At 42.1% G+C, this 27,554-nt stretch overlaps 1 protein-coding gene across 2 annotated transcripts in view; it reads right to left on the reverse strand.

The window, feature by feature from the left end:
- Positions 1-27,554, reverse strand: part of PCSK2 (proprotein convertase subtilisin/kexin type 2) — a 194,883-nt gene that overhangs the window by 75,571 nt on the left and 91,758 nt on the right. For both annotated transcript variants that reach the window (XM_050952128.1, XM_050952129.1), the window contains exons 3-5: positions 21,051-21,164; positions 19,012-19,120; positions 15,516-15,553 (exon numbers count right to left, since the gene is read on the reverse strand). In XM_050952128.1, the coding sequence (XP_050808085.1) occupies positions 15,516-15,553; positions 19,012-19,120; positions 21,051-21,164 (261 nt within the window). The remainder of the gene's footprint in view (positions 1-15,515; positions 15,554-19,011; positions 19,121-21,050; positions 21,165-27,554) is intronic.

Here is a 27,554-nt window from a genome sequence, read left to right on the forward strand (position 1 = left end):
GCCCAGGCCGGTTTGTTTACGTGCCGCATTCACAGGTCTGGCCGATCGTGGCGCCCACTGGCCGTGGATCGCTGCTCCAGGCCAATGAGAGTTACAGGAAGCAGCGGCCAGCACATCCCTCAGCCCGTGCCTCTTCCCGCAGCTCCCATTGGCCTGGGGCAGCGAACCGCAGCCAGTGAGAGCTGCGATCAGCTGGACCTGCTTTCCCAAACAAGTGGTGGAACCAGTTTGGGAAACACTTCCCTACACCAGTAACTGCTACTATACCTTGCTAATCCCCTGCCAATTGATTATTGAAAACTAGGTGGCATAGTGAGATGGAATGTCCTCCCTCCAAGGCTGACTGGAAGGAACCACTCAAAGCCACTACACATGCACTCAGGTTCAGGCAGAGCCAAGTGGTCTCTCGCAGACCTGAGCTATGTGACTGCTTAATGTCTATAGTCTTCTGCCTCCTAACCTTCACCACCAGGTTTCTGATGATATTTTGGAAACTTCATGGATTGTGCCAAAGTAGGAGCAAGTCAAACTCTCTTGGCCAGATTCTGATCTCATTTACACCACTTTTAGTGAGTGGTCAGATCTGTAGCTAGTGTAAATTGGATAATGCATCTATGCCAGTTGAGGATCTGGGCCTGGAATACTTACACTAGAACCAAAACCAGTGTGAGATAAGAACCAATTTCTCTCTCTCTTCCTGTCCTCTTTTATCTCCATATACCTTTGCTCTCACACAGGGCTTTTCTCTCAAACAATTTACTGAAATTTGTGAACAGAAAACCAACAGCTGCTATTCTCCTTATTTTCCTCTTTTAATAAACAGCTCTCATACACTGCAGTGGATCTTCATTCTTCTTCCTAGGAGATCATTAATCTGAAAAATCACTAGCTCTGTGGGTATGGTCTGAACTGCAAGTAAACCATGGACTATATTATGCTCCTATTTTAATTATTAGTTCATAATTAAGGGTTCTCATAGTGGAAAAAATAATTTCCTGAAGGCAGAGCCAGTGCAGAATTTCCAAGGCTTGAAAGAAAAGATTGATACTACATTAAAGGCAGTTACTGCAGAATGGAAAATTCCGGCTTTGTCATAACTCTCTGACTTCAGGAGAGCAAGTAGCTATACCTTTTATATCCAGCTGCACAGGAAAGGTAGCCTGTACAGTGTAGGAACAGCAGAATGCTGCTCTCCATACATATGGAAGGGCTTTCAGATTGTAACGAAAATTACCATTGCAGTAATCAACCTTACAGGGAAGCACTTGAAGCAGTCCTGTCTGAGAAGTGTTTGCTCCTGGCAGAGGAGGAGCCCTCTGCACAGGACAGAACTGGGGCAGGGACAACACATTGCATGTTCCTTACATTGTTGCTTGGACATTTTCTGCCTGGATATTTAAAAGCATATGAAGTCTGTGGGAGTCTTTCCAAGGACTTTAATAGGTTTAGATCAGACCCTAATTCTCTATGCGCCCAATCCTGAAAAGTGTAGAGGGCTCCAATCCAGCATGTGTTTAACTATGATCACTTGACTAGTCTCACTGAAGTACATGGGATAACTCACCTGTACAAATGTTCTGTTGGACTGTGGCCAAAGTGTTCAGCACCTTACAGACTCACGCCCATTAGCACCAGATTGTCAACCATGAGCAGCCAGTTCTGAACAAGCATTTTTACAGCAACTCTTGAAACTCATGAAAAACAATATTCCATCAAGGAGATTCCTAAAGGCAGTTTTGTATCACACCATTGCATTGCCACTACCTTTCCACATTTCCATCAAATATATAGAACCTTCTGCATTAGAGTTAAGATTTAATGAATGAAAAAGCAACGTTTATAAGTCAATTTGCAAGGGAATGGATCGGACAGCTTACTTCCATTAAGTCTTTTTTTCCTACTCCATTTGGAACATTCACCACAATTTTTACTTTAAACTGTATGTGTCATTTTTTATTGTGTACTTGATATTTTTTTTTTTACAGATGTACTTGATTTTTTATAAGAATAAATTGATATTTAAAAAATAATCTCTATAGCTTCCAGTTGTTGACAGTGCTTGCTCAGAGATGAACCACACATTTTTTCTGGTAACAGCATGGCATACATTCTCACAGTTCCTGCTAGGATCAATCCCAGCTCTCACTTCTCTGGCATGTGCTACCCTCTTGTGAAACTGACTAGAAACAGAAAGCAGAATAAAGATGATAGGGACAGCACAACTGAGGAACCATGTGGGGTTGGGGATGTGACACTGCAGCCTATATGATTTTATAAAAATATGCTAATAAGTGAATATAATGTAACTGGAATAGGCTTCATACAAAAGGTCTCCTGTAAGGTATCATTACAAAGCTTATAATCTACTGAATGTGATCATTCTATTTGTATAAAGGTAACAGTCTTGGATCTGAAACTAGAAATATGAAATATAACTCTGAGGGCCTATTGTAATTATGCAAAGTGTGAGCCATTAATGGTGGTCTGGAATCTTGATGACTCCCATAAACCAGAGCAATTGACTGAATGGCTCTGTTTGTGGGCAGGCCTTCCTGTGAGTCAGGCTGGGAGGAATGAAGGTTTGGGGTTTTACAGTGACATGTGATCAGGTCACCTGAACTGGAATCCATCTTTAATCTGGTGTTTTTCCATTGAGAAGGAGGGGGTGGAAACCCAGAGGGACAAAGGATTCCTGCTTTATGAAAAAGATATACGTAAGTGGGTGGAACAAAGAGGAGAGGAGCTATCATGAAGAATCCCCTAGCTACCACCTAAGCTAGAACAAGAGCTGTATTAGGGGAAAGAATTGTGCCCAGGCCTGGAAGGTGTCCAGTCTGAGGGGAAAAACAAAAACAAAAAAACAAAAACAAACAAACACTACTTACTGAAGCATCTCTGAGGGTGAGATTATTCAGTTTGATTAGACATAAATTTGCATGTTTTATTTTATTTTGCTTGGTGACTTACTTTGTTCTGTCTGTTACTACTTGGAACCACTTAAATCCTACTTTCTGTATTTAATAAAATCACTTTTTACTTTAACTCAAAGTATGTATTAATACCTGGGGGAGCAAACAACTGTGCATCTCCCTCTATCAGTGTTATAGAGGGTGAACAATTTATGAGTTTATCCTGCATAAGTTTTATACAGGGTAAAACAATTTATTTGGGTTTAGACCTCATTGGGAGTTGGGCATCTGAGTGCTAAAGACAAGCACACTTCTGTGAGCTGTTTTCAGGTAAACCTGCAGCTTTGGGGCAAGTAATTCAGACCCTGGGTCTTTGTTGGCTCAGCAACACAGGGTGCTGGAGTCCTGAGCTGGCAGGGAAGACAGGAGCAGAGGTAGTCTTGGCACTTCGGGTGGCAGCTCCCAAGGGGGGTTCTGTGATCTAACCCGTCACAGGGGGGCACTTAATATGAACAAATATTTACTGTGAATTCTGCTTTTTAGGGGGAGTTGTTGCTGTCAAATATTATTTTCAACCTAACACCAGAAGCCCAAGCTTGCCTCTTTTGTAAGACAGGATTTTCACTGTAGAATGTTGGATGCTTCTTTTGCCATAGGGAATATTTTCATAACATGTTATTAGACTCCAAAGCTGCTAAATGACTTATTTCACCTTCATTTTAAACCTGTGAAATTCCCTTTGTGAAATGATGATGCATACAGTAACATCAGGAGAACAATTGTAATTGTGCCCCTTAATATCAAGCTAAACATTATGGTTTCAGTTAAATGTAAAACCAAAATATTATGGAGGATAGACACAGAGGTTATTTAAACTTAAAAGTACACATAAAATATGTATGAACTGATTTAAATATTTATAATCCTGCCACCATGGCCATGGAGGATATGAATTCTTTATAGCATCTGGGCCATTGTGTGGGTCACCCAGTTATAATATTCATAATAGCAGCTGTCATAAACAGATGGTTAAGGGTTAATGTCTCTTTTACCTGTAAAGGGTTAAGAATCTCAGTGAACCTGGCTGACACCTGACCAGAGGACCAATGGGGGGACAAGATACTTTCAAATCTTGGCAGAGGGAAGTCTTTGTTTGTGCTGTTTGTTTTGTTCGTTGTTCACTCTTGGGAAAAAGAGGGACCAGACGTGCAACCAGACTCTCCAAATCTTTCTGAATCAGTTTTTCATGTTTCAAACTTGTAAGTAGCCAGACAAGGCGGATTAGTCTTCTGTTTGTTTTCTTTCAACTTGTGAATGCTTTTCCTTTTGCTGGAAGGATTTTTACCTCTGTTTGCTGTAACTTTGAATCTCAGGCTGGGTGGGATGGGGGGGGAGGTCCCTCTAGGCTATATGAATCTGAATACCCTGTAAAACATTTTCCATCCTGATTTTACAGAGATAAAGAAAAGGAAAAAATAAAAAATTAAAAGCTCTCTTTTTTTTTTTAAAGAACTTGATTGATTTTTTTCCTTGTTTTAAGACCCAAGGGGATTGGGTCTGAACTCACCAGGGATTGGTGGGGGGAAAAGGAGGGGGGGAAGGTTAATTCCTCTTTGTTTTAAGATCCAAGGAGTTTGGATCAGTGTAGCCTCTCAGGGTAACCCAGGGAGGGGAGAAAGTCTGGTGGGAAAAAAGAGGAGGGGGGGAAGGCTAATTTCTCCTTGTGTTCAGATCCAAGGGGTTTGGGTCTTGGGTTCCCCAGAGAAGGTTTTTGGGGGAATAGGAAGTGTGCCAAACACTATATTTTTGGCTGGTGGCAGCATACTAAATTTAAGCTGGTAATTAAGCTTAAAAGTGATCATGCAGGTCCCCACTTTTTGGACGCTAAAGTTCAAAGTGGGGAAAAAACCTTGACAGCAGCCTTTTCACTATAGCCATGAAATTCTGAACTTAATTACACTAGTATAAATCAGGAGCAACTCCTGTAAAATCAGAGAGTTAAACCAAAGTAAAACTTGTGTGCAAGTCCAGAATTAGGCAGATTATCCCATCTGGAATGGCTACACTTAGGCCTGGTCTACACTATGAGTTTATATCAAATTTAGCAGTATTAAATCGCATTAACCCTGCACCCATCCACACAACGAAGCCCTTTATATTGATATAAAGGGCTTTTAATATCGGTATCTGTAATCCTTCCCGACAAGGGGAGTAGCGCTGAAATCAGTATTTCCATTTTGGAATAGGGTTAGTGTGGCTGCAATTCGACGGCATTGGCCTCCGGGCGCTATCCCACAGTGCATCATTGTGACCGCTCTGGACAGCGATCTGAACTTGGATGCACTGGCCAGGTAGACAGGAAAAGCCCTGCGAACTTTTGAATTTCATTTCCTGTTTGCCCAGCGTGAAGCACTGATCAGCACAGGTGACCATGCAGTCCCAGAATCAAAAAAGAGCTCCAGCATGGACCGTATGGGAGATACTGAATATGAACTCTCTACGGGGAGATGAATCTGTTCTATCAGAACTCCATTCCAAAAGACGAAATGCCAAAGCATTTGAAAAAGTCTCCAAGGCTATGATAGGCAGAGGCCACATCAGGTACTCACAGTGCTGCGTGACAGTCATAACGGAAAGCCAAAGAATCAAATAGACGCTCATGGAGGGAGGGAGGGGAAACTGAGGGCTCGAGCTATCCCACAGTCCCCGCAGTCTCCAAAAACCATTTGCATTCTTGGCTGAGCTCCCAATGCCTAAAGGGTCAAAAACATTGTCATGGGATCTCCACCCCTCACCCTCCCGAGAAAGAAAAGGGAGAAAAATCGTTTCTTGCCTTTTTTCAGTGGCACCATATGTCTACTGGATGCTGCTAGCAGACGCAGTGCTGCAGCATTATACAGCAACATCCCATTGCCTTCCCTTCCTGATGGCAGAGGATACTATTGGCCTGGTAACCATCATCGACATCCCATGAGTGCTCTTGGCTGGCTTCAGTGAGGTCGGCCGGGGGCGCCCGGGCAAAAATGGGAATGACTCCCGGTCATTCCCTTCTTTAAGTTTTGTCTCCTGGAGATTCAGTCCTGCCTGGAATATCATGGCAGCTGGAGGCTGCCTCCCCGCTCCCATTTTATCTCAGTAAAGTCAGCGTTGTTTCTTATTCATGCATTCTTCATTACTTCATCACACAAATGGGGGGACACTGCCACGGTAGCCCAGGAAGGATGTGGGAGGAGGGAAGCAATGGGTGGGGTTGTTGCAGGGGCACCCCCTAGAATGGCATGCAGCTCATCATTTCTGCAAGGTGTCTGGGGCTCTGATCTGGTATGGCTGTTTGCCTCTCTGATTCTTTAATAGGCTTGCCTGATATTCTAAGCAGGACTGACTCTGCCTTTAGACAAAATGTAAAGAAAGGAATGACCTGGGGAGTCATTTTCAGGTATCTAAAAGGGTGTCATCAGGAGGAGGGAGAAAATTCGTTCACCTAAGCCTCCAATGATAGAACAAGAAGCAATGGGCTTAAACTGCAGCAAGGGAGATTTAGGTTGGACATTAGGAAAAAGTTCCTAACTGTCAGGGTAGTTAAACACTGGAATAGATTGCCTAGGGAAGTTGTGGAATCTCTATCTCTGGAGATATTTAAGAGTAGGTTAGATAAATGTCTATTAGGGATGGTCTAGACAATATTTGGTCCTGCCATGAGGGCAGGGGACTGGACTCGATGACCTCTCGAGGTCCCTTCCAGTCCTGGAGTCTAAGAGTCTATGAGTCATTTCCATTTTTGCCCATGCACCCCCGTCCCACCTCACCAAGGCCAGCCAGGAGCACCCATGACAGCAGCAGACAGTACAATAGGACTGTTAACGTCTCTGCTACCTTGCAAAGGGAAGTGAATGCTGTTGTGTAGCACTACAGTACCACATCTGTCAGCAGCATCCAGTAGACATACGGTGACAGTGAAAAAAGGCTAAACAGGCTCCATGGTTGCCGTGCTATGGCGGCTGCCAGGGCAATCCAGTGAAAAGGGTGTGAAATGATTGTCTGCCGTTGCTTTCATGGAGGGAGATTGACTGATGACATTTACCCAGAATCACTCGCAATACTGTTTTTGCCCCATCATGCATTGGGATCTCAACCTAGAATTCCAATGGGCAGGGGAGATTGCGGGAACTATGAGATAGCTACCCACAGTGCAACACTCCGGAAATCAACACTAGCCTCGCTACATGGACGTACACCGCCGAATTAATGTCCTTAGCGTGGCCACGTGCACTTGACTCTATACAATCTGTTTCCAAATACTAGTTTCTGTAAAATCGGAATAATCCTGTAGCGTAGACATACCGTTAGTTGCACTTCGGCCCCAATTCTCATCTGCACCAAAGCTCATTCAGCACAGCTGAGGAGGTGGGTTTAAGATTCTCATCCTCAGGCCAGCTTGGCCCCAGGCATAACTCAGAACATCAGCTTGTAGAGACCCCAATGGTTCTGTTTAAACCCCATCACGCTTCCAGGACACCACATGTAGGCGGTGAGGGGGTGGCACAATACTATTACAACTAGTTCTGTGCCACCTCAGGTTCTCCCATGTCAGGGGCATCCCCAGCTGCCAATTAAGGGCATCTTTAATGCTTCTTTGCACTGTGCTGAAACCCCATGAATCTTATTCATGAAAGCAGAACCTGCAGGTGTTTTAGGGCCTTTGGAAATCAGGCTACTTTTATTTAGGGGCCTAAATGTAGATTCCCCCTAACTTTAGGCACCCAAGTTTTAAAATGCTGACCAATATTATTAGCAAAAATGTTCAATAGTAATGTTTTGCTAAAAGCCAATTCTTGCTCATCTCATTCTGCTGTTATTGAGAATTTCAAGCTAGCTCAGTGGTTCCCAAACTTTAACAACCTGTGAACCCCTTTCACTAAAAAAGTCAAGTCTTGTGAACTCCCTCCTAAAAAATGAATATTTCCAGGGATTTTCTCCTTTACCTGAGCATAAATTATAAAAGCAGTGATCTTCGAAATATAAAATTTGTGTTTATGACATGCTTATTACACACTTATGTATCATTACAGTTATTACATTATGAAAACAGTAACACTCTTCCAAGATCTCACTTTCGTAGCTTGTATCTCTTTGAATAAGCCTGTTATAAGACAAGGTTCCTTTGTTTCATCCAGGAGTATCAGATGTGAAACAGCACGAAGGTATTTAAGAAGCCAACTCAAAGAGTTCCTCCTACACAAGCATTCAGGTCTTGAGCAGTCCAGGCAAACAATGGACGTTATAAGAAAGCTTAAACTTGTTCTTCATAATAATTTAATTTTAAAAACAGCAAAAAAAATATCCATCCCCTTTTCATTTCTTATAAGGAAGTTTAAATCTCCTCAGTGTGATCGATAGGCTTGCTTTGATCTTCTTAGCTCTTGGAAGTCCAGAGGCTCCAGGCTGCTGCCCAGAGTCCCTAGGGCAGGGGTTCCCAATGCGGTGCTGCGGGCACCATGGCACCGCCGGGGCATTTAAGTACACCCATGTACTGGCCTGCGGACGAGCATCCGCCAAAATGCTGCTGACAAGCAGCGTCATCTAGAGGCATCGCCACCAAAATGCTGCCGATTTCGGCGGCATTTCAATGGCAACACCTCTGGATGACGCTGCTTGTCGGCGGCGACGCCTATTGACGTTGCTGCTTGTCGGCGACATTTCAGCAGCTGCTCGTCCGTCGCCATGGTCCTCCGTGGTTTGTCGTCTGGTGCCCGCCAGACAAAAAGAGTCGGCGACTACTGCCCTAGGGACAGCAGTCCACCATTAGGGAATTTCTTTCCTGAGAACCCTCTGTAACATTGAGAACCCCAGTCTGGGAACCACTGAGCTAGAAGCACTCAGATCATGAGGTGGCTTATTGCAGCCTCAAGAGCCCATACTTTATAAGGCTAAAACAAAGCCCGTGATGTAACAGGCTAGGTGACATAATTAAAAAAAAAAAACAACACAAGCATTATGTATGGTTTCCATAGAAGAAATAAAGATTTGTCTTACCCAATTCTCCTTTGACAACCTATAATACTCCAACCTCAAGTGGCTTGGAAACAGCTGAGAAAGTTCACTTTTTAAAGCAATTCTCATAGGTTGGGGGAAACAAGGTTCCCCTTACAATGCCCACAATATGGAGAGATGTCAAAAACATTCAATTATTTGTCTCTTGTAGAGTTATGTGAATATTTAATTGGGCAAACCTCACTCCCACTCTCTGTCGCTATGACAGATGCACTTTACCCAGCCTTGGGCTAATTACTTTGTGTCTCTCACAAAATAAGGGAAAAAATCTTTAACTGGTGTAAACTGTCATAGCCAGGGCCAGCTCCAGGCAACAGCATCCCAAGCAGGTGCTTGGGATGGCAGTCTGCAAGGGGTGGCAGTCTGTGTTTTTGCCCCCAAGCAGCGCGCCGAATTGCTGCTGCGGACGGCGGGGGCAGTCTGTGTGCCCTTAGGGCAGCACGCGCATTTCCGCGGCGGTGGCAATTCAGCGGCAGCTTCTATGTTCAGCTGTCCGCGGCGGCGCAGCTTCTGTCTTCCGGCTGAAGACGGAAGCTGCCGCTGCATTGCTGCCGCCGTGGAAACACACATGCTGCCCTAACGGCACACGGACTGCCCCTGCTATCCCTGGCAGCAATTCGGTGCACTGCTTGGGGCAGCAAAAACAGTAGAGCCGGTGCTGGTCATAGCTCCACTGAATTTCAGGGAAGGCAATGGAGCAAGGTCAATTTACCCCAGCTGAAGATCTGGCCCAATATAGTTTAGGGTAAGAGCACAAGATCACATTCTTTACTTTACACAACATGGCATCAGCACTACTCTCTACCATATTGAACAGCTCAGTTGTCTGTTCACTGGATATCCTTGCCTCTCAATATTGAAAGTTTATAGATGATTACAGCAGGTTGGGGGAGAGGGGAGCAAGGGAGGGGCTTTCCACTTCCGGAAGAAATCAGGCGACTCCAGAGTCTGACTGTCTTTAGGAACAATGCTAAACCTACCTCTTCTAAAAGTTCTTTCCGTCGTAACAATGACACTCACAAGCCTGACACCCCCTTCTATTCCATAAACCCCAATCAAGCATACAATAAAGGAAATTAACAAAAATCATTAAAAAAGAAGCAGTACCGTTTACCCTGAAAAAGGAGAGTGCCAGAGACTCCATGAAATCCAGTAGGCACTATTGCTGTCAATTTTATGTAGGAGGTGCCCACATGCTATGCTGACGGACAGTAGAATAAAACACTAGATGTCAGGCTATGTATCATGGTGAGTCATAGATGCTTGGGATGAATAAAGAGCCACCCTACTCTGCAAATGTCAGAAAACTCTGAGGTCCTATTTTGCAGGAACTCTCATGTCTCACAAACAGGTGACTACAGGTCTTGTGAGAGCCTGGTAATATGAGTGATCCAGTCCCAGCTGTATGATTTAATCTGGTTTTTAGATCTAGATCTGCTCTTAGATCCAGCTTAAACCAAATCTTTGGTACCTGCTTCAAATTACAACTCAGTCAAGCAAAAGCAATTCTCTGCATAAGTAACATGTTTGCACCAGATGACAATATTTTAAAATGGCTTTTTGGTCACTGGCTTAAATATGATTATTAATGTGGATCAGGATATTACTGTGCCATGTCCTATATCTCCAGCTAATTCATACTGAATCTAGGACACATGGACCAGCTATATAGACTGTCCTTGCCTTGATTATATGGACATTTTCTATGGAAGCTCAGTGATATCTTTGAAACACAATGGCTTATTTCAATTTGTTCCTCATGTTTTTAGGCTCTTGTATTAAATGGATCACTCTAAAATATCAACACAGACTTGATTGTGTCAGTTAGGGACCATGATCTTTCTTGTATATTTGTCTTTCCTGCCCTCTTCTCCCCTCTTTTTCCCTTCTCCATCACTGCTGGAAAGTCCTCGTCTGTTACTCATGTCAATGTCACTTTCATCTCCCCCTTTCCTCCTCCTATTGAACCTGTCACTCAGTGCTGTTGCTTTTCCTGTACAGCAGTGTTTTCCAAATTTGTTCCGCCACTTGTGAAGGGAAAGCCCCTGGCAGGCCGAGCCGGTTTGTTTACCTGTCACGTCCACAAGTCCGGCTGATCGTATACCCCACTGGCTGTGGTTCGCCGCTCCAGGCCAATGGGAGCTGCTGGAAGCGGCACAGGCCGAGGGATGTACTGGCCGCTGCTTCCCACAGCTCCCAATGGCCTGGAGCAGCAAATCATGGCCAGTAGGAGCCACGACTGGCTGGACCTGCAGACACAGCAGGTAAACGAACCAGCCCGGCCCGCCACGGGCTTTCCCTTCACAACTGGCATCCCAAGTTTGTGGAACACAGTCCTACAGCATTTCTAAATTCCACCCTTTCTCTTCCGTCCCTATAAACAAATCCTTTATCTTGCACTGAGACACACTCCCTCTCCCTCTCTCTCCCCCCCCCCCTCCTCAGCTTGTTCCCTGCAGTCCATCAAAGATGTCACTGCCAAAATCATCGTCCTCACCCTCTGCTTGGACAATGTCACTCTCTTGCTGACCTTACTGGCTACGGCTCACGTTCCACCTCAAGGGCAGCCAGTTTGAAGGCTCTGCACAGCTCTGGTTCCACTTTTCCTAGCTCTCATCTCTCCCCTGCTCCCCCGTGCTTCCTTTCTGCTGCCCAAACTCCATTTTTAAACACACTTCCATGTGGTCCCTTCTCGCATTCTTATGCTTGCACCTGCTTCCATGTTTCTCCTGACTCCTGGGACTCCCTCCTTTACCAGATGTATTGAGAATCCTCTCTCCATTTCAAATATAGCCTTAAAACACACTGCTGCAAAGCCTGCCAATATTCATTTACCAGTTCAAGGTGGAAGGTCCCTTGAAATGTGTTAACTACTTATGCTAAACAATCTGTTCCACCTTGTATTTAGCTGTGACATTCTGCATATGTTTCCCAGACCTGAAGAAGAGTTCCGTGTAAGCTCAAAAGCTTGTCTCTTGCACCAACAGAAGTTAGTCCAATAAAAGATACTACCTCACTCACCTTGTGTCTCTAGTCAAGCATAAACTTTTTAGAAACAGAGTCATCTTTCATGTTTTGTTCACACTATTACTGCTGGATAAATTATGTTAGTAGTAGTAATAACATGCTATTCACTTGGATCTAGACCGGGGTAGGCAACCTATGGCACGCGAGCTGAAGGCGGCATGCAAGCTGATTTTCAGCAGCACTCACACTGCCCAGGTCGTGGCCACCGGTCCAGGCGGCTGCATTTTAATTTAAATGTTAAATGAAACTTCTTAAACATTTTAAAAACCTTAATTTACATACAATAGTTTAGTTATATATTATAAACTTATAGAAAGAGACCTTCTAAAAATGTTAAATGTATTACTGGCACCTGAAACCTTAGAGTGAATAAAGGAAGACTCAGCACACCACCTCTGAAAGGTTGCCGACCCGTGATCTAAATGTAAAAAACATATGTAAAGGTCATCTTTGTGCAGAGTACTTTATTTGTTTCAATTTAAATAAACTTCCGGCTTAGTCACTCATTCGAGATAAGCATATTGTAGTTAAAAAACACAGGATTTAATAACTGCAATCAAGTCATTAAGTAGATTAATAAGGTGTGAAACTGACCACCCTGCACTTTACATTCTTGATTAGCTGTTTTCCAAGTGCATTGCCATTCATGCACGCCTCCCACTTCTACACAGTCCCGGTGAAATCCTGGCTCTGTTAAAATCAGTGGGAACTTTGCTCTTGACTTCAGTGGAGCCAGAATTTCACCCTTTGCGTGTGCCTGTTATTCTCTTTAATTGCACTGGAGGATTTTCAAACTGTTTTAAAAATAGCTGGCTGAAAAGAATCCTAAATATATCATCATCTCCCCTGTCATTTTTGTGCCAGTGTATGTGCGTAATGTCTCTTTAACCATCAATTCTAGCTTTCCTTGTTCGTTTTAAATCACACTTGGAAATCAAATCTGTTTGCAATTCTGCTTTCAGGATTCCCAAATTCATAAAATTTGTAACCACACCTTACAATATTAAACAAGAAAACTCACTGTAGTAGCAATAAGTCAATTGAAAAGAATGGCAGTAGTTGTCCTGTCTAATGGATGGAGAAAATGCCAGAGACATGTTGAGATTGTTCAGCAGAGCTATACGTTGCGTGATTTAGAACAGCTGATTAGAGCTAGTCGATTTTACATCGGAGACCGCCAATTCATCTGAATCTAAACACCGCACAAAGATAGTTCAATTTTATTGAAGTTCTGACAGAACAGAGGCTGGGGTCTGATGGAATCCTACTTGTCAGCTCATCAACCTGGCTTCTCAGCAGTCCATCTGGTCCCTAGCTTACCTGAGGCTTTTAGGCTCTTACTTGCTCCACAGCCCACTAGGCCCGAGTCAGGGCTCCATTCTCTTTCACAGGGGACTGAAATCTTTGGGTTTTGTCCCAAATCAGAATGAAACTAGATTCTGAAATACCAAAATCCTCCATGAAACTGAATTACCTTTCTCCACATTCTCTATGCTGACCACAGATATAGACATGACAAGGTTATAAGCTGTGTTTACCTTTCACAGCAACTCATGAATATGAAACAGATGATATCAATGAGGCTACTGTATAGCTAAAGATTACCCAGGACCACGTGATAGGTATAGTGCATTGCATGTTTTTGTATATTCCTTTATTGTGAATTACACTTCAGTGCAGAGAGCCTGAACAAGGTCTATGCACCACTTAAATCCTGTTTAAACTTACAAAATATAGTTTAAATGAGACTTAAGCAATGTATGAACCTTGCGCCAGGCCTCTGTACTGTGGTGAATTTCACCTTTCGTATTGAAAGAAAATTGATACAGAACTCTCTCTCTCACATCTTCCGTACATAAAAATTGGCAAACATTATAGTCCTCTGCACTTCAGCACAGGGTAACCACCCACTAGCATGGAAGGGGTTAAGGAGAGCCTTTGATTCAATCTAGCGCCGCCCCATTATATCTGCAACCAATGCCAGGCTTGGAGGGGAGAGAAAAGGAGGGAGCCTGGCTCAGTTCGGGGCTGACAGGCGAAGACGCAGGAGTTACCTGAGGGAAGGATCACTAGGCTGCCGGCCAAGACAGTCACCACAGACCCCAGTAGTTCTTCCTGGCCAAAGGAGCTGGAGAATGAGACCTAGGAGCACCTGGCCTAAGAGGAACCTGTCTGACTAAAGCATGGAGATCTTGTGGGGGTTCTGAACCTGCCAAACTTACAGCTGCCCTGCCATGAGGAATCTGGGACCACATCAGGATGTCACCCAGGGCCCACAAGGTGGCACTACTAAGAGACAAGCCACCACAGGAGCTTGGACTATAGGGGCCATGCCTCAAACTACAGGGGCAACAGCAGGAAGCAGCCCAGGGCAATGAATGTATACTCCCTGCTGGGAGGTCCCCTACTCAGGGGTGACATCAGGTTGTAGCCCAGGGCCCTGTGTGAGTGGGATGGCCCAGGTCCCACTACTCCCCCACCTAAAAGACTGAGGCACCTCAACCACAGAAGCAGGGGCAGGAAGCCAGGTACTCTAGACACTACGTCAACTGGCCCTCCAAGCCCCCACCCCTCTTGTTACATGGCCCTATAACAAAGGCCATGGAATCAGTCCCTTATGTGGAATGGAGGGGGGGGGGGAGAGTATGCCTGGCAAAAAGATGTTTCAAAAAATGTTCGAGAAAGTGGAGAGTGGCACACCCTCATCTCGATATGCAATGACAGCCACAGCCATTGTGTGTGTGGTTTCAAGAAAGTGGCAATACTGGCTACTTAAGTGCTGCAAAGGTGCCATCAGGATTATGCTTCTTTGAGCCCCATTGCACAACAAATGGCCTAACCGTAGCCATCAGTTTCAATGTAGAAAAAGCCTAACATAGAGTGGCAACTGAGGGCACCAGCAGAAGCAGGTAGACAGAGCAGTAATGTCAAAGAGGACAGGACAATGATAATGGAGTCTAGACTGTGAAGAGGTAGATCGGAGGCGAGTCTGAAGAAACAATCATTTTACACTGTACACAGTGTCTGACTGTGCTACAGAGAGTTCATGCGCAGGATCTGGGAATGCTCTGAAATGTTGAATTTAATCACATGTTGTAAATGTTACAGTAGTTTTCAAACTCATACACATTATAGCCATTGTGAACAAACAGCAGCCCGCCCACAGCAGTAGCATCTCTGTTGTTCTCCACCTGCTAGGTGAATTCTGCATTTTAATAGCAAGATTTGGAGCCAATTCCCAGGTTACTCATTTCTGTCCTGAATTCAATATTGCAAACTGCAGCTTATTTAAAGGTAGGCAACACCATCATTCCTCCACACTGTTTCATTCTTTACCCAGGAAGCTCATGTCTAGCAATTTGCCAGGTCCCATTTTTAGACCACTTGCTTTCTATGTAAGATTTATCATCTGCAAGATCAGTAGCTGAGTTGTGCAGTTCCTGCATTCAGTGTGTAAACATTGTATGAAAGACAGACCAAAACAATAAAGAGTCTCACATTTTACAGAAAAGGTCAATGTGTACTTACATAATTTGAGGCAAGATCAGGATGAAGATAATCAATTCCTGCAATGAGACAGAGACAGCACACAAACCAAAGGTTAACATTAAACAAACCAAACCAGAACCCCTACAACAAACACTTTATAATAATCATAAAGCACAATAAGAGTCAATTGCTACTATAGGAAAAACCATAATAAGGAATAATGCTGGTCTGTAAGCGTGTAGACTCACCCCTGCGATGCCTCCTGGTCTCTCAGGGAATTAGCTCGATTTCCAGCCCACAGCGCCCTCTGCAGGCCCATGATCTGCTACCACTTGGCCCCCATGTCCCTCCCAGGACCAGGTGCCCCTTTATCTGGGGTGCTGCCCCCTGGCAGTAACCCCTTTCTCTCAGGGTCTCCCCTCCCTGGGGGACCCCCACCCACTATCCCCACCTCCCCTCAGTGTAAGGCTACTGTCATCATCTAGCCCCCATGCTCTGGGGCAGACTGCAGTATCAGCCTACTCTTCACTGGCAAGGTTGGGTTTGGACCTGCTGCCTTTCCCTACCCCTGAGCTGCCCCCTGCAACCCCCAGTACCTGTTGGCCTTACACTAGGCTTCCCCAGCCCTGCTCCACTCAGGTACTTTGTCTGTAACTCCCTGCAGCCAGGCCCTTCTCCATCTGCAGGCAGAGGGAAACTCTGAGCTTCTGGCTGCCCTGGCCTTCTTATAAGGCCTAGTTGCTCAGTTTGGGGTGTGGCCCCCGCTGCAGGCTGCTTCCCACTCAGCCTGGGCTGTTCTCCCTGCCCTCCAGCCTTCTTCCAGGGCTGCTTTTAACCCTGTCAGGGCTGCGAGTGGGTAACCACCCCGCTACTTGGTCTCAAAGCTTGTTTGGCCTGAGAGTGTTCATATGTGGACTTTTAAATTAGGGCACCAGTTCTGCTGTGAGCTTAGCTGGGAGCTTTAATCCATTAAGTCAGTACCTAAGTGCCACTTTGCACCCAAAAGTGTGAAATGAGACACCAAATGTATGGGACAAGTATCTAAATTGGATCATATATGGTTAATAATGGTAGTTCTAGTAAAATTTTACATTTATATAGTACCTTTCATCTGAAAGGATCCCAAAATACTTTACAAACATATATATCTATATTCTATTATTGAATATATTGACACAGATTACTTCACCCACCACTAAGGTGCAGCCACTGCTGGTTAAGAAAACAGCACATTTTTAAAGGCTTGATTAAAAACCTATTGACTTCAGTGGGCTTTGGATTTAGGCCCTAATAGCATATAGTTTTAATACACAAGTGTAGGTGAGGAAAGGAAACTATCATAGCCATTGGAAACTGCACAGGAAAATTAAGTAAGCAGAATATTATCTAAATTAAAAATGGAGAGATCACTCAGGCAAACATGTCTATTTCTGCAAATAGTGCCAGGGAATTCTTAATGGTGGATCAGATTGGTTTGCAAACTTCTGAATACCATTACAAACTGAGCATTCAGCTTACTAAGATATTCCATGGTGCTTACTGAGCTTAAAACTAGATGTGTGTGACATTTAAGACATGTGACATTCAGTTATCTGCTTCTGAATTTACAAATTAGAAAATCCCCCACAGATTCACTCACATCCATTGGTAATTTGAGCAAACTGAGCCTATTTATAGTTTTGCACAAAAACTATGAAAAATTTGTGATTTCTCTGTGATTCTGTCCAGAAACAAAGTGAAACTCATAATGCATAAACTCTGGAAAACAAAACAATATAGTCCATGGATTTAATCTAGATCTGTGAAAATAACTGATTTTTTTGGTTCAGTGGCTGAATCAAAGAGATTGAAAAAATTTGTTTACACCCAAAACAGCTTAAAAATATTAAAATGAAAAATCATATAAAAAAATTAAAATGGCATTAAAAAATGTCAAAACAAAAATTTGACTTTTTGTTTCAGATGCTACCCACCCACCAAAACAATTCAGCAAATTTGATGTAAATGACGAGGGGGCAAGGGCTCTTAGTAATTTGAGCTGTGTTGGCTGGCCTTCACAGGTCACATACAATGTTTCTATTCTTTGATTGGATGATCGTAACTCTTCGAAGTGCAAATATTCACATTTACAAATTCAGAATTGGCTTTCTGCAAACATTTGCTTAAATGTGCTGTGTTGGTGAACATTCCTGCAAGTAACTGGCTTGCTAGAATAGTCACAGGGTATCAGTTAATCATGGGAAAAAACTCCTTCCATGCTCCACTCTCAAAATGCATCCTCCAGCTAACTAGCATTGCCTCAGCAGCCTAATTTAGACTGAGCTTCAACCAGCTCACTGTCACCCAGGTTGCAATTGTGCCCAGTCTCTGAAAATGCAGTCCTTGCTAAATGGGACCAGTGAAAAGAAGGAAGAGAGCTGTGACACATTCACATACTGATGTAACCACAGGCCAGTCTTCCTCACTATTTACCCAGCCGTCTCACTTGAGTATGGAACAAGAGGGGGGTGCCAGAATAGAACAGGGACAGATCCTAGTGGATCACTGAAGATACTGCTGGTTTCAGTCCTTTCTCCTATTTTTAGTATTGTTCAGTCACTATGGCAAGTGTACTCAGCTCCTGCAAAATTTCACTAGCTCAAAAGCGCTGAGAAAATGTAAGAGACTTCCTATATTTTGTTTGCAGTGTTGTTGAACCTGTGTTTTTTTGACCCAGGTCATGAGAGAACAAGAAGAGCTTTGTAGCTCGAAAGCTTGTACCTTCCACCAGCAGAAGTTGATCCAATAAAAGATGTTGCCATACCTACCTTGTCTTTCTTGTATTTTGACAGTCTGATGAATCCATGCAAAGTACAGCTGTGTTTTCAACATGCTGTTATCTTCTCTCCCACTTCCATTTTACGCTAAACTATTAATGTATATAATATGTGGGTCACTATGGACATCCAGTGAGAAAGTATTAATTATTTCTGTTCTGCTGTACACAGTCAATATTTTAACAAGGGAAAATGCTCTTATATCTACTGTGTGCAAGGCAATTGAAATCCCCATTGAAAGCCCACTGAAGTCAATGTGAGGCCTCACATTCAGCTAATGGCCATAAAAGAGCTGTGTGTGTGATTTATAATAATTAGGGGTTACTTAAAGTTGTATAAGGTTTGGATGTTCACATTTCAATGGCCCAATTATAACACATATGCTTTCCCCTGCCAATCTCAAAGTCTTTACAGAATCTGGAGAGCAGCATTGGCATTATCATTAATCTAGGTTATACTTTATTTCAAATTTTTAAAAGAAGATTCTGCATAAGATTGTACTAAGTAAGCTATTTAAACATCTAAAGCTGTCTTACATGTCTTCAAAAACAATGAGGAGTCCGGTGGCACCTTAAAGACTAACAGATTTATTTGGGCATAAGCTTTGGTGGGTAAAAAACCCCACTTCTTCAGAGGCATGGAGAGAAGAGCGTTACCTTACAAGTGGAGAACCAATGCTGAAGGCCAATTTAGTTGGGTGGATTGGAATCCTCACTTACCATCATCCATAATTCCTATGGTAACACCTTTCCCTGTATATCCCAGCTCCCAGGCTTCAGCCACATTTAGATCAAGTCCAGGGGTCCCATCTGCTTGACCAGTGTTGATCTAATACATCAATTGAAAAGAAAAAGAGTATTATAATTTCTTTTTCTTTTGTGTGTGTGCACAGATAGTCTACTATTGTAGTGTGCTGATTGAAACATCTTATATTCTATTCTAGATCAAAATGTCTCCTGTTTGTGTTGTAATGAAACAGATAGTTGAATTTACCTCTTCCAGACCTAAAGAAGAGCTTCACATAGCTCAAAAGCTTGTCTAATTCACCAACTGGAGTTGGTCCAGTAAAAGGTATTACCTTACTCATCTTGTCTCTCTCATATCTTGGGACCAACATAATTACAACAACACTGCAAACAATATTTGAAATAGTTTAATAGACTGTTTCATGACAACACAAACAGGAGACCCTTTGATCTAGAAAAGAATATAATATGTTTCAAATCAGTACTAAGCAGCATCTACCCTTAACGATTTTAAAAAGTAAAATTAAACACAAATAACTACTATATTGTCATATTTGACACATCTGTAGTAGGAGTGCATGTTATGCTCCCTTACTACTGACATGTCAAGAAATAATGTAAAAATAAATATAAAATGAAAAAAATTCAAAACAATTTTAAAATTCTGAAACAAAATATTGAAATTCTGAAATTTAAATCCATACTTTTCCTAAATGAAAATTTTCTGAAACGATTTTTTTTGTTTTGATTTTTTCCTGGATTTTTTGTCAAAGTTAACATTTTTTAAAACATTTCAATTTAAAAAAAAACATTTTCTTTTGGAAAACAAAGTTTCAACAAAAATGTTCTGACTAGCTCTAATCAATAACTTTCTTATAGCTCCTGAGGTTCTTCCTGTTCCCATTTTGTTTTCTTTCCTATGTGCGACACCTTCAACTATAGCTGTGCAAATAACTAATTTGTTGGTTCACTGGCAGTCCAAAAACTTTTTAAAAAAATCAATTCAGGGAAACGCCAAACCATTTTTTTAAAAATTTTCAATGAATCAAGAAGTCAAGAAAAAATTGTTTGGATTTCAAGCCTCTTTAACTGTTTGTATATGTATATTTAAAAAGGGAAATCTGGAAGCAAAGAGTTAGATTCATAAGGAAACTATGGTACAACCCCAAAGAGCAGGAGCAGAAGGCAGTGCTACTCTCTCATCACACTCACTAGCTAGAGCACTCAGCCAGTCTGTAAGAAACTCAGGTTCAAATCCCCACTCTGCCTGACTTGGGGCAGGGATTTGAACCTGACTGCCCAAATCCCATGAGGCTATATATAAAAAGTGTGCATGGCTGAATGAATAGTTAATTATTTAAACAAAATGCAACAGCTTGAATAGGAGATATATGTAGAGAGCCGTGGCTAGGGCACTCAGCTGGGAAGGGGAAAACCTGAGCAGGGATTCACAAGTGGCTCTCATATATTTCCAGATAGGTGCCCTGGATATAAAGTGACAACCCCCCTCCTTCTTAGATTTGTGCCTAAATCCATTTGTGACTCTTTTTGATGAAAAACTGAAATTTTCCAACGGGGAGGGGAAGACAACATTTTCCAAACAGTTGTGTAACACATTAATGAGCTTCCACATAGACACTGGTTGCATCCGTATGATTAAGAGCTCCTGAGACTTGATACGAAGGTACATTATCAATTTTCACAATCCTGGCTGCACTGTATGAGGGCTCACACAACCCCCACTATGGCCCTGATTCAAAGTCCACTGAAGTCAATGAGAGTCTTCACTGACATCATAGAACTTTAAGATCATGCCCCTAACTCCAGTCCCAGAATACAGCAGGTTCCCTATATATCCTGGGAAAAATTCTCTTGGAATAAGTTCAAAGTTCTAGTGAGAAATCTGGAGGGCATGTTCCCAGATTATTGCAACAAGAAGGAATAATGTGTAAGTAAACTGTGGGGGGTTTTGGTTACTGAAGATCTCTACTAAAAATGACTGATTTGCTTACCAGATACCATTGCTTTGTAAATAAAGGATCGTTCATGTTTATGTCAATTTCATTGATCTCTCTATAGCCTCGCTTTTTTCTGCCAAAGCCTTCCTGCTGCACAGCCTTCTTTATCTGGAATAGTAATGTTTATATTATTAACATAACATCCATATTTGTAACATATTTTTTCCACTTGTTTTTTCTCAGAGAAGTCAAATATTCTTAATCAATAGAAGTCAAGGCTATTTAAGAAAACCCACTCCAGGCTTCAGGTTTTGGTTAAAATAATGACATGGATCTGAACCAGTACTGACTTTTATCCTATGTATTTCCAAAGTCAGCCCTGGTTTCCTGTATCAAAAATAGCACACTGGATACACAGAATAGTTTAATAACACTTCATTTCTACCAAAAGGTTGTGCTATGAAAAAAATAGCTGGTGTAGGAGACTTCATCTGTGCACTTGAGGTTCTAAAATATTTTTTTGTGTGTTACCAGTTTTTATGAACTTCCTTACTATAAATGCCTGGCTGTAAATTGATTTCCCCTTTAGCACCTGGAAACACTGTAGATTGGTAAGCCTCTGGGTGAATTAAACAGCTCACACAGTCTATCAGTGTACCCTCACCAAGTGTCTTCATTGTCACTGTTCTCCCTTGTGCACCAGATAGATCACAGATATAATAGCAACTAGAAGTCTCCCTTTCTGCTCCCTGGCTCAGCCTTTTACATTGCTTGCCTTCTTTTCCCAGCTATCCCACCCATGAGCTAATTATCTCATCAGCTCATCAGGTTCTCTGTAGGTCCAACTGATCCCTTCTAACCTTCCAAACCCAATCAGACCAGCTAAATCCCTCCTACTCTATTCATACCCAGTATCCTCAGTGTTCTCTAAGCTACCAGGAAGCTGGCTAACAGCACCTTGTCACAATGCCTGACAGTGAACCAAATATATTGCCCAGAAAGACTCAGTGGAAAGAGTCAGCTTAGATGGTTACACGGAGACTGGAAGAAATGAAAGTATTGCTTATTACACATAACAGATCAAACCATAGATATCAGATACACCACTGAACTTTGCTGGATATCTGTATTGAGTTAAAGAAAGGGATGAGAAGATTGTCGGAGATCTCTAAAATAAGGTTGGGTGGTGCCATGGAGACAACAGAGAGATGATCCATGATTACGCCTTTGTCAGCTACCACCTCTGCTTGCTATTCCAAACCCCAAACTGTCATCACACGAAATAAATTAAAGAACAGAAATCAAACTGCATTACAGGAGAATGCCAGAGAAAAAAAAAAACAAGTGTTTGTACTCCCACACAAACCCACTGGCTGCACATGACCCACTTCAACAAGGGAAGGAGCAAGGATTTGATATTGTAGGAGCGCGACTCCTTAAACATCAGCTTTTCATTTCCATCTCTTTTCTTCAAGACGAATTGAAAAAAATGGTACAAGACACACAAAAATTGGCTCTGAAAGCTTCACTATTCAGTGTTCCCAGGTCTGATGGGCAGTGAATTGTTACATCTTTATTATGGTCAGAAGAGGAAATATATCAGAAAGGAATGTGCAATGTCCCCCAACAAAAATCATGCTACAGGATGTTTTATGAATGTTTTACATAAAGATGATGTATGCAGTATGTTAAAACCTGAAAATGCAATATTTTTGCTCTAAGGCTTGTGTTCACTAAGAAAAAAGCTGTGTTCTTACTAGAGCTGGGTGAATAAATAATTTTTTTGCCTGGTGATAGTTTCAATCCCCCGCGCAACCCATGCAAAAAGGAACAAAATGGTTCAGGGTCAAACCAAACCAGAAATTTTTTGGAATTTTTGGTGGATTGAAGAAGTGTGCTGTGGGTCGGTTCCAGAGTGTGGATTTGGACGTGGGGTTTCTACTTAGTCAAGGTTGGTGCCCTAACTTCTAAACAACAGTAGCACCACTAACTAGGCCTCCTCCACCAGTTGCTTTGTAAACAGCCAAAACTATTTGTGTCAACTTCATGAAGAGTTTTGGATTTACTGAAACTGCATTTTTGTTGACTAAACTATTCCTCTGAAAAACTGTGTCCAGCTCTAGTTCTTACCTCATGTGGTACTTGACACAAGGTAAAATCTTGGTGGAGAGAATGTAGATGAAGTTTTTGTATGAACTAGCAGGCCTAAGTGAACCCTAATATCTCCCGTGGTCTTTACCTTAACCCGCTAATATGTGTGAAAGCTACAAGCTGTTTTGTCCTTACCAGGATTTTATCTCATGTTAGCTAGCCCAAGGCCAGAGTGCACCTTCATCCCAGTGAACACACACACAGAAGGTGTAACAATGCCAAGTTCATATGATGACTTCAAATTCATATAAGTCTCAGGAAACAACCAAAAGTTCCCCATAAGACTAAATTCCCTATTGGCATAAGAATGCACAACTCTGATAACTTCATTGGAATCATGCGCCTACGTGGCAGCAGTGAGTTAGTTTAGAGTGTTTTATCCCCTTTCCTAGGGTGCATCTAAGAGAGATGTATTTTCTGTAGATCCCGATAGCTAATACGTTTTAAGTCCTAGTGTAGTTGGGAGGAGGGGGGAAGGCATCTACGGTTCACTTTGACCAGCCAGCATATTGAAACAGATAAAGTTGCCCTGTCTATACTAGGATTTTAAACATCACCTTGATTGATCGGTCTTTCAGCCCTCGTATAGACTGAACCGATCACAACACGTCTTACTTTCTTTTCGTATCTGGGCCTTCCTTCTCCATGCACGGCCATGTCTTTTCACAATAAAATCTTCCTATCTCTTTGGGAGTCAGCTGAGTAGTTGTTTCAGTTCCCATCAGTACCACTCGGTTCATTGATTGTCAGTGAGCCTCGCTATATGCCTGGCTCATTGCATTTTACTATGCCAGTTCTCAGCAATGACGTCCTGCACTCCACTCTACTGTCTGATCACTTCATTGGGAACTCAGTCCCGGATTGACATTCCCAGAATTCTTCTTTCCATTGCTCCCCAGTGTTCGTCAGTGCCCATGTTTAAACGTGTTAGCTATTATCTTCTAAAGACATGTTTTTCCTTGTGTAGATAGGGCACATAGGCAACACTAGAGAATATACAGAGCCATTGGGGTACATTCTGATCTCCTTTCTTGCTGCAGTAAAGCCGTTACTCCATTAACTTCAGGACAGGCCCAATCCTGAAAATGCTTGTACATGCAGTCCCATTGTTTTGCAAACATGCATAAACTGAAGTAGTTAAGACTGTTTGCAAGATCAGGGCCTTAAACTTTTGAAAATGGCATCATGAAAGATTGGCTTTGTGAAGTGTGACAGTCATTAAAAACTAATGGAGAAACAAGATTTGCTTCCTAAAAAGGCATAGTATTTTCATTCTCTCAGAGTCTGGCTCACTTGTCAACAATAATGGCCTCTTGTTATTTTCATTCATTCTATAGTGTTTCATTAAGTGCCTGGATTAAACGATGAACACAATCTAAGCATTTAGATTTTTATTAGCATGTGACTAAATCATTTATGAGTTACTAGCTGGATTCCAATTAGACTAAAAAAGAACCATCTATCAAAGAAGGTAGCTCACTGATGACAAAATACCTGCAAGGAAAAAAGAGATTCAAGTATTGATTTTTAATATATTTCCACTTATGCATGGTGCATAAAGTAACTTGGATGGTAATAAACCAGCAGGATTTTGATATAGGACAAATTAACAAAATAATCAATTGACTGCAGTACTGCTCCAGGAGGGCCAAGAACCACTGCGCTGTAACTGAGTGCCTCTCCCTGTGCAACAGAAAAATGCCAAGAAAATCAGCTCATTTTGAAGGAACAGTGTAAATTGTACTGCTGAGCTCCTGCAGTTAAATGACCGTGTGCTACACTGAGCATGAATGATACATATACTAAAATTATTCCAGTGGATACATCTATCACAAAATCAGTATCAGCGGAACAGCACACACAACCCTCCTAGCTGGAGGGGGCAGGATGTTCATCTCAAGAATCAAGAGACATCTCTGCTCTTGAATTTAAATAAAGGAAAGTTCAAACTGAATCACAGGAATAAAATTCCTGACACAGATATCTATTAGGTGCTTATTTTAAACTGTGAAGGTGATTAACCATTGGGAAAAAAAACCCTGGGAAGTGGTGGATTCTCCATCTCTTAAAATCTTCAGATGAAGACTGGATGCCTTTTAGGATGATAACACACGTTACTGGGTTCCATACAGGAGAAACTGGATGGAATGCCACGGCTGTGTTATACAGGAGGTCAAACGAGATGGTCTAATAGCCCCTGCTGGAATAATCTCCTGTGGAATAATCTCCCAAGAGAAGTGGTTGAATTCACAGCATCTGAAATTTTACAGGACTAGAGTGAACAAAACACTAGAAAATGTGTTGGTGGGAACAATCCTGGATTGGCTGGGAGATGCTCCTGATTATGACTATTATTGTTATTTTATAGAACACACTAGAATGTGGGAGGTGCTTCACATAAAATATGTGGCTTGAGATTTTCAAAGCAGTCAAAGAGATTTGGACATTAAAATTAATAGAAATTGCGAATCCAAATCTGAAAATCTCAGCCATAGAAGAAAGGTCCCTGTCCCAAACTGCATATGGTATAAATGATGATCTTTTCCATCTCTAATTTCTATCTACTTCTTAGGACTTGTTTTCACTACTGGGGAGATTAATGCTCCTGCAATCGATGCAGTTGGTGTCGATTTAGCGGGTCTAGTGAAGACCTGCTAAATCAATGGCACAGCGCTCTCCGGTCGATTCCAGTACTCCAGATCTCCAAGAAGAATAAGGTAAGTCAATAGGAGAGCGTCTCCCATCAATGCAGCGCAATGAAGTCACCGCAATAAGTCGACCTAAATTGCGTCAACTCCACTTACATTATTCATGTAGCTGGAGCAGTTTAACTTATGCTGGCTTACCCTAGTAGTGTATACAAGGCCTTAGTAGCCACAAACACAGATGTTCACGTCTCCTAACAGTTTATGTTGTCACTTTTATGGGTAAGAGAGCTAAAAGATCTTTGCTAGAGGAATGTTAAACCCTGTCATATCTTAGAGGTTGGCTATTTTATAGCTACCTCATCAGCAGAATTGAAAGAAGACTGTTAAAAACTTACAGAGATGTAATAGATGGAAATTAATCATATCTCAAGTTGTCTGATGTTTCTTTTAAAGCCCCAGCTAAGCAGTAGTCAGGTTATGTGAGAATCTCAACTTTCATTTAAAACAAAAAGTAAATATGTAGGCCTCCTCATTGTGGAGAAAAGCATAAAAGTATAACCCAAGTGTAACTAAAGGCTTCAAATCCAGAGGAGAATAAAAAGAACCCACCATTTATTACTTTAAAATTTCATGATTTTTAAGGCAATCTCATGGATTTTTTTGGCTCGCTCATAATTTTCAAACACTGGGGCCACGGGGAGGACCACAATATAGCACTTCAAACCTAGGCCTGCGGGGAAACAAAGAACTTGGCAGATAGAGAACAACAACAAAGTGTGGAAGCAGAGCGTAGACCAGCAAACAGGAACTCGGTGGCATCTGCCTCAAGGAGAGGGTACTGTTTAATAGTATCGATACAGAAGCGGATTTTCCATCCTGCCAAAATTTTAAAGATTTTTTTTTTTTTTGGAGGGGGAAGGAAATCATCTAAAATCAGGCCAAAAAGCAAAAAGTTTTAAATTTCTTGTGAAACAAAATTCTGAAAAATGTCATGTCAAAACATTTTGGTTCAATACATTAGAAATATTTCACTTAGATTTTGACCCTTGTTTATTTTTTTAAATATAACACAATGTAAATTTCAAAACAAAAACTCATTTTGAAATGAAAATTCTAAACTTTTTGTTCCAAAAATGTCAAAACAGGATGTTCCTGACATTTTCAAAACATTTCCAGGTTTTTTCTGAACAAAATTTCATCAAAATCGATATGTCTGCACACACGAAAAAAAAAATTAGTTTTGTTGAACAACATTTTCCAACAGAAAACAGTTTTTACAAAAAACTTCCAACTAGCTCCACTGTATAGCACTTTGCCAAGGCAAAAACGGCTTGAAAAATAACAGGCACACAAGATTTAACCCATACAACTCCCACTCCAGTGAGTGGGAGTGGAGCAGTTAAGCCAAATGTAAGCAAACTAAGGGGCCTCTCGATGCTCCCTCTGAGGTGGTGTCGCTGTGTATTGCTCCCAGCATATGACTTTACCTGCACTGCACAATCCAGATTTACAGGTGTTCAGTACTCACAATTGGGGCCAGATCTTCCGTAGAGTTCCAAGGCACTCTATTGTAGCTATTCCATTGTGACGCTTTATGGAAGATCTTTAAAATAATCTAAGCTCTTTTGAATATCTAGTCCTAGTTGTGGGAGGTGAGCTGTGCCTTTCATAACTAGAGAACAGCACCTTGGCACAGCACAGCTCCAGAAACAGAGCAGGCCTTTTTTTTGCCTGAAATTCAGCTAATCCTGTAAAGTAA

Source organism: Gopherus flavomarginatus, chromosome 4 (genome assembly GCF_025201925.1).
Source record: "Gopherus flavomarginatus isolate rGopFla2 chromosome 4, rGopFla2.mat.asm, whole genome shotgun sequence".
Lineage (NCBI taxonomy): Eukaryota > Metazoa > Chordata > Testudines > Testudinidae > Gopherus > Gopherus flavomarginatus.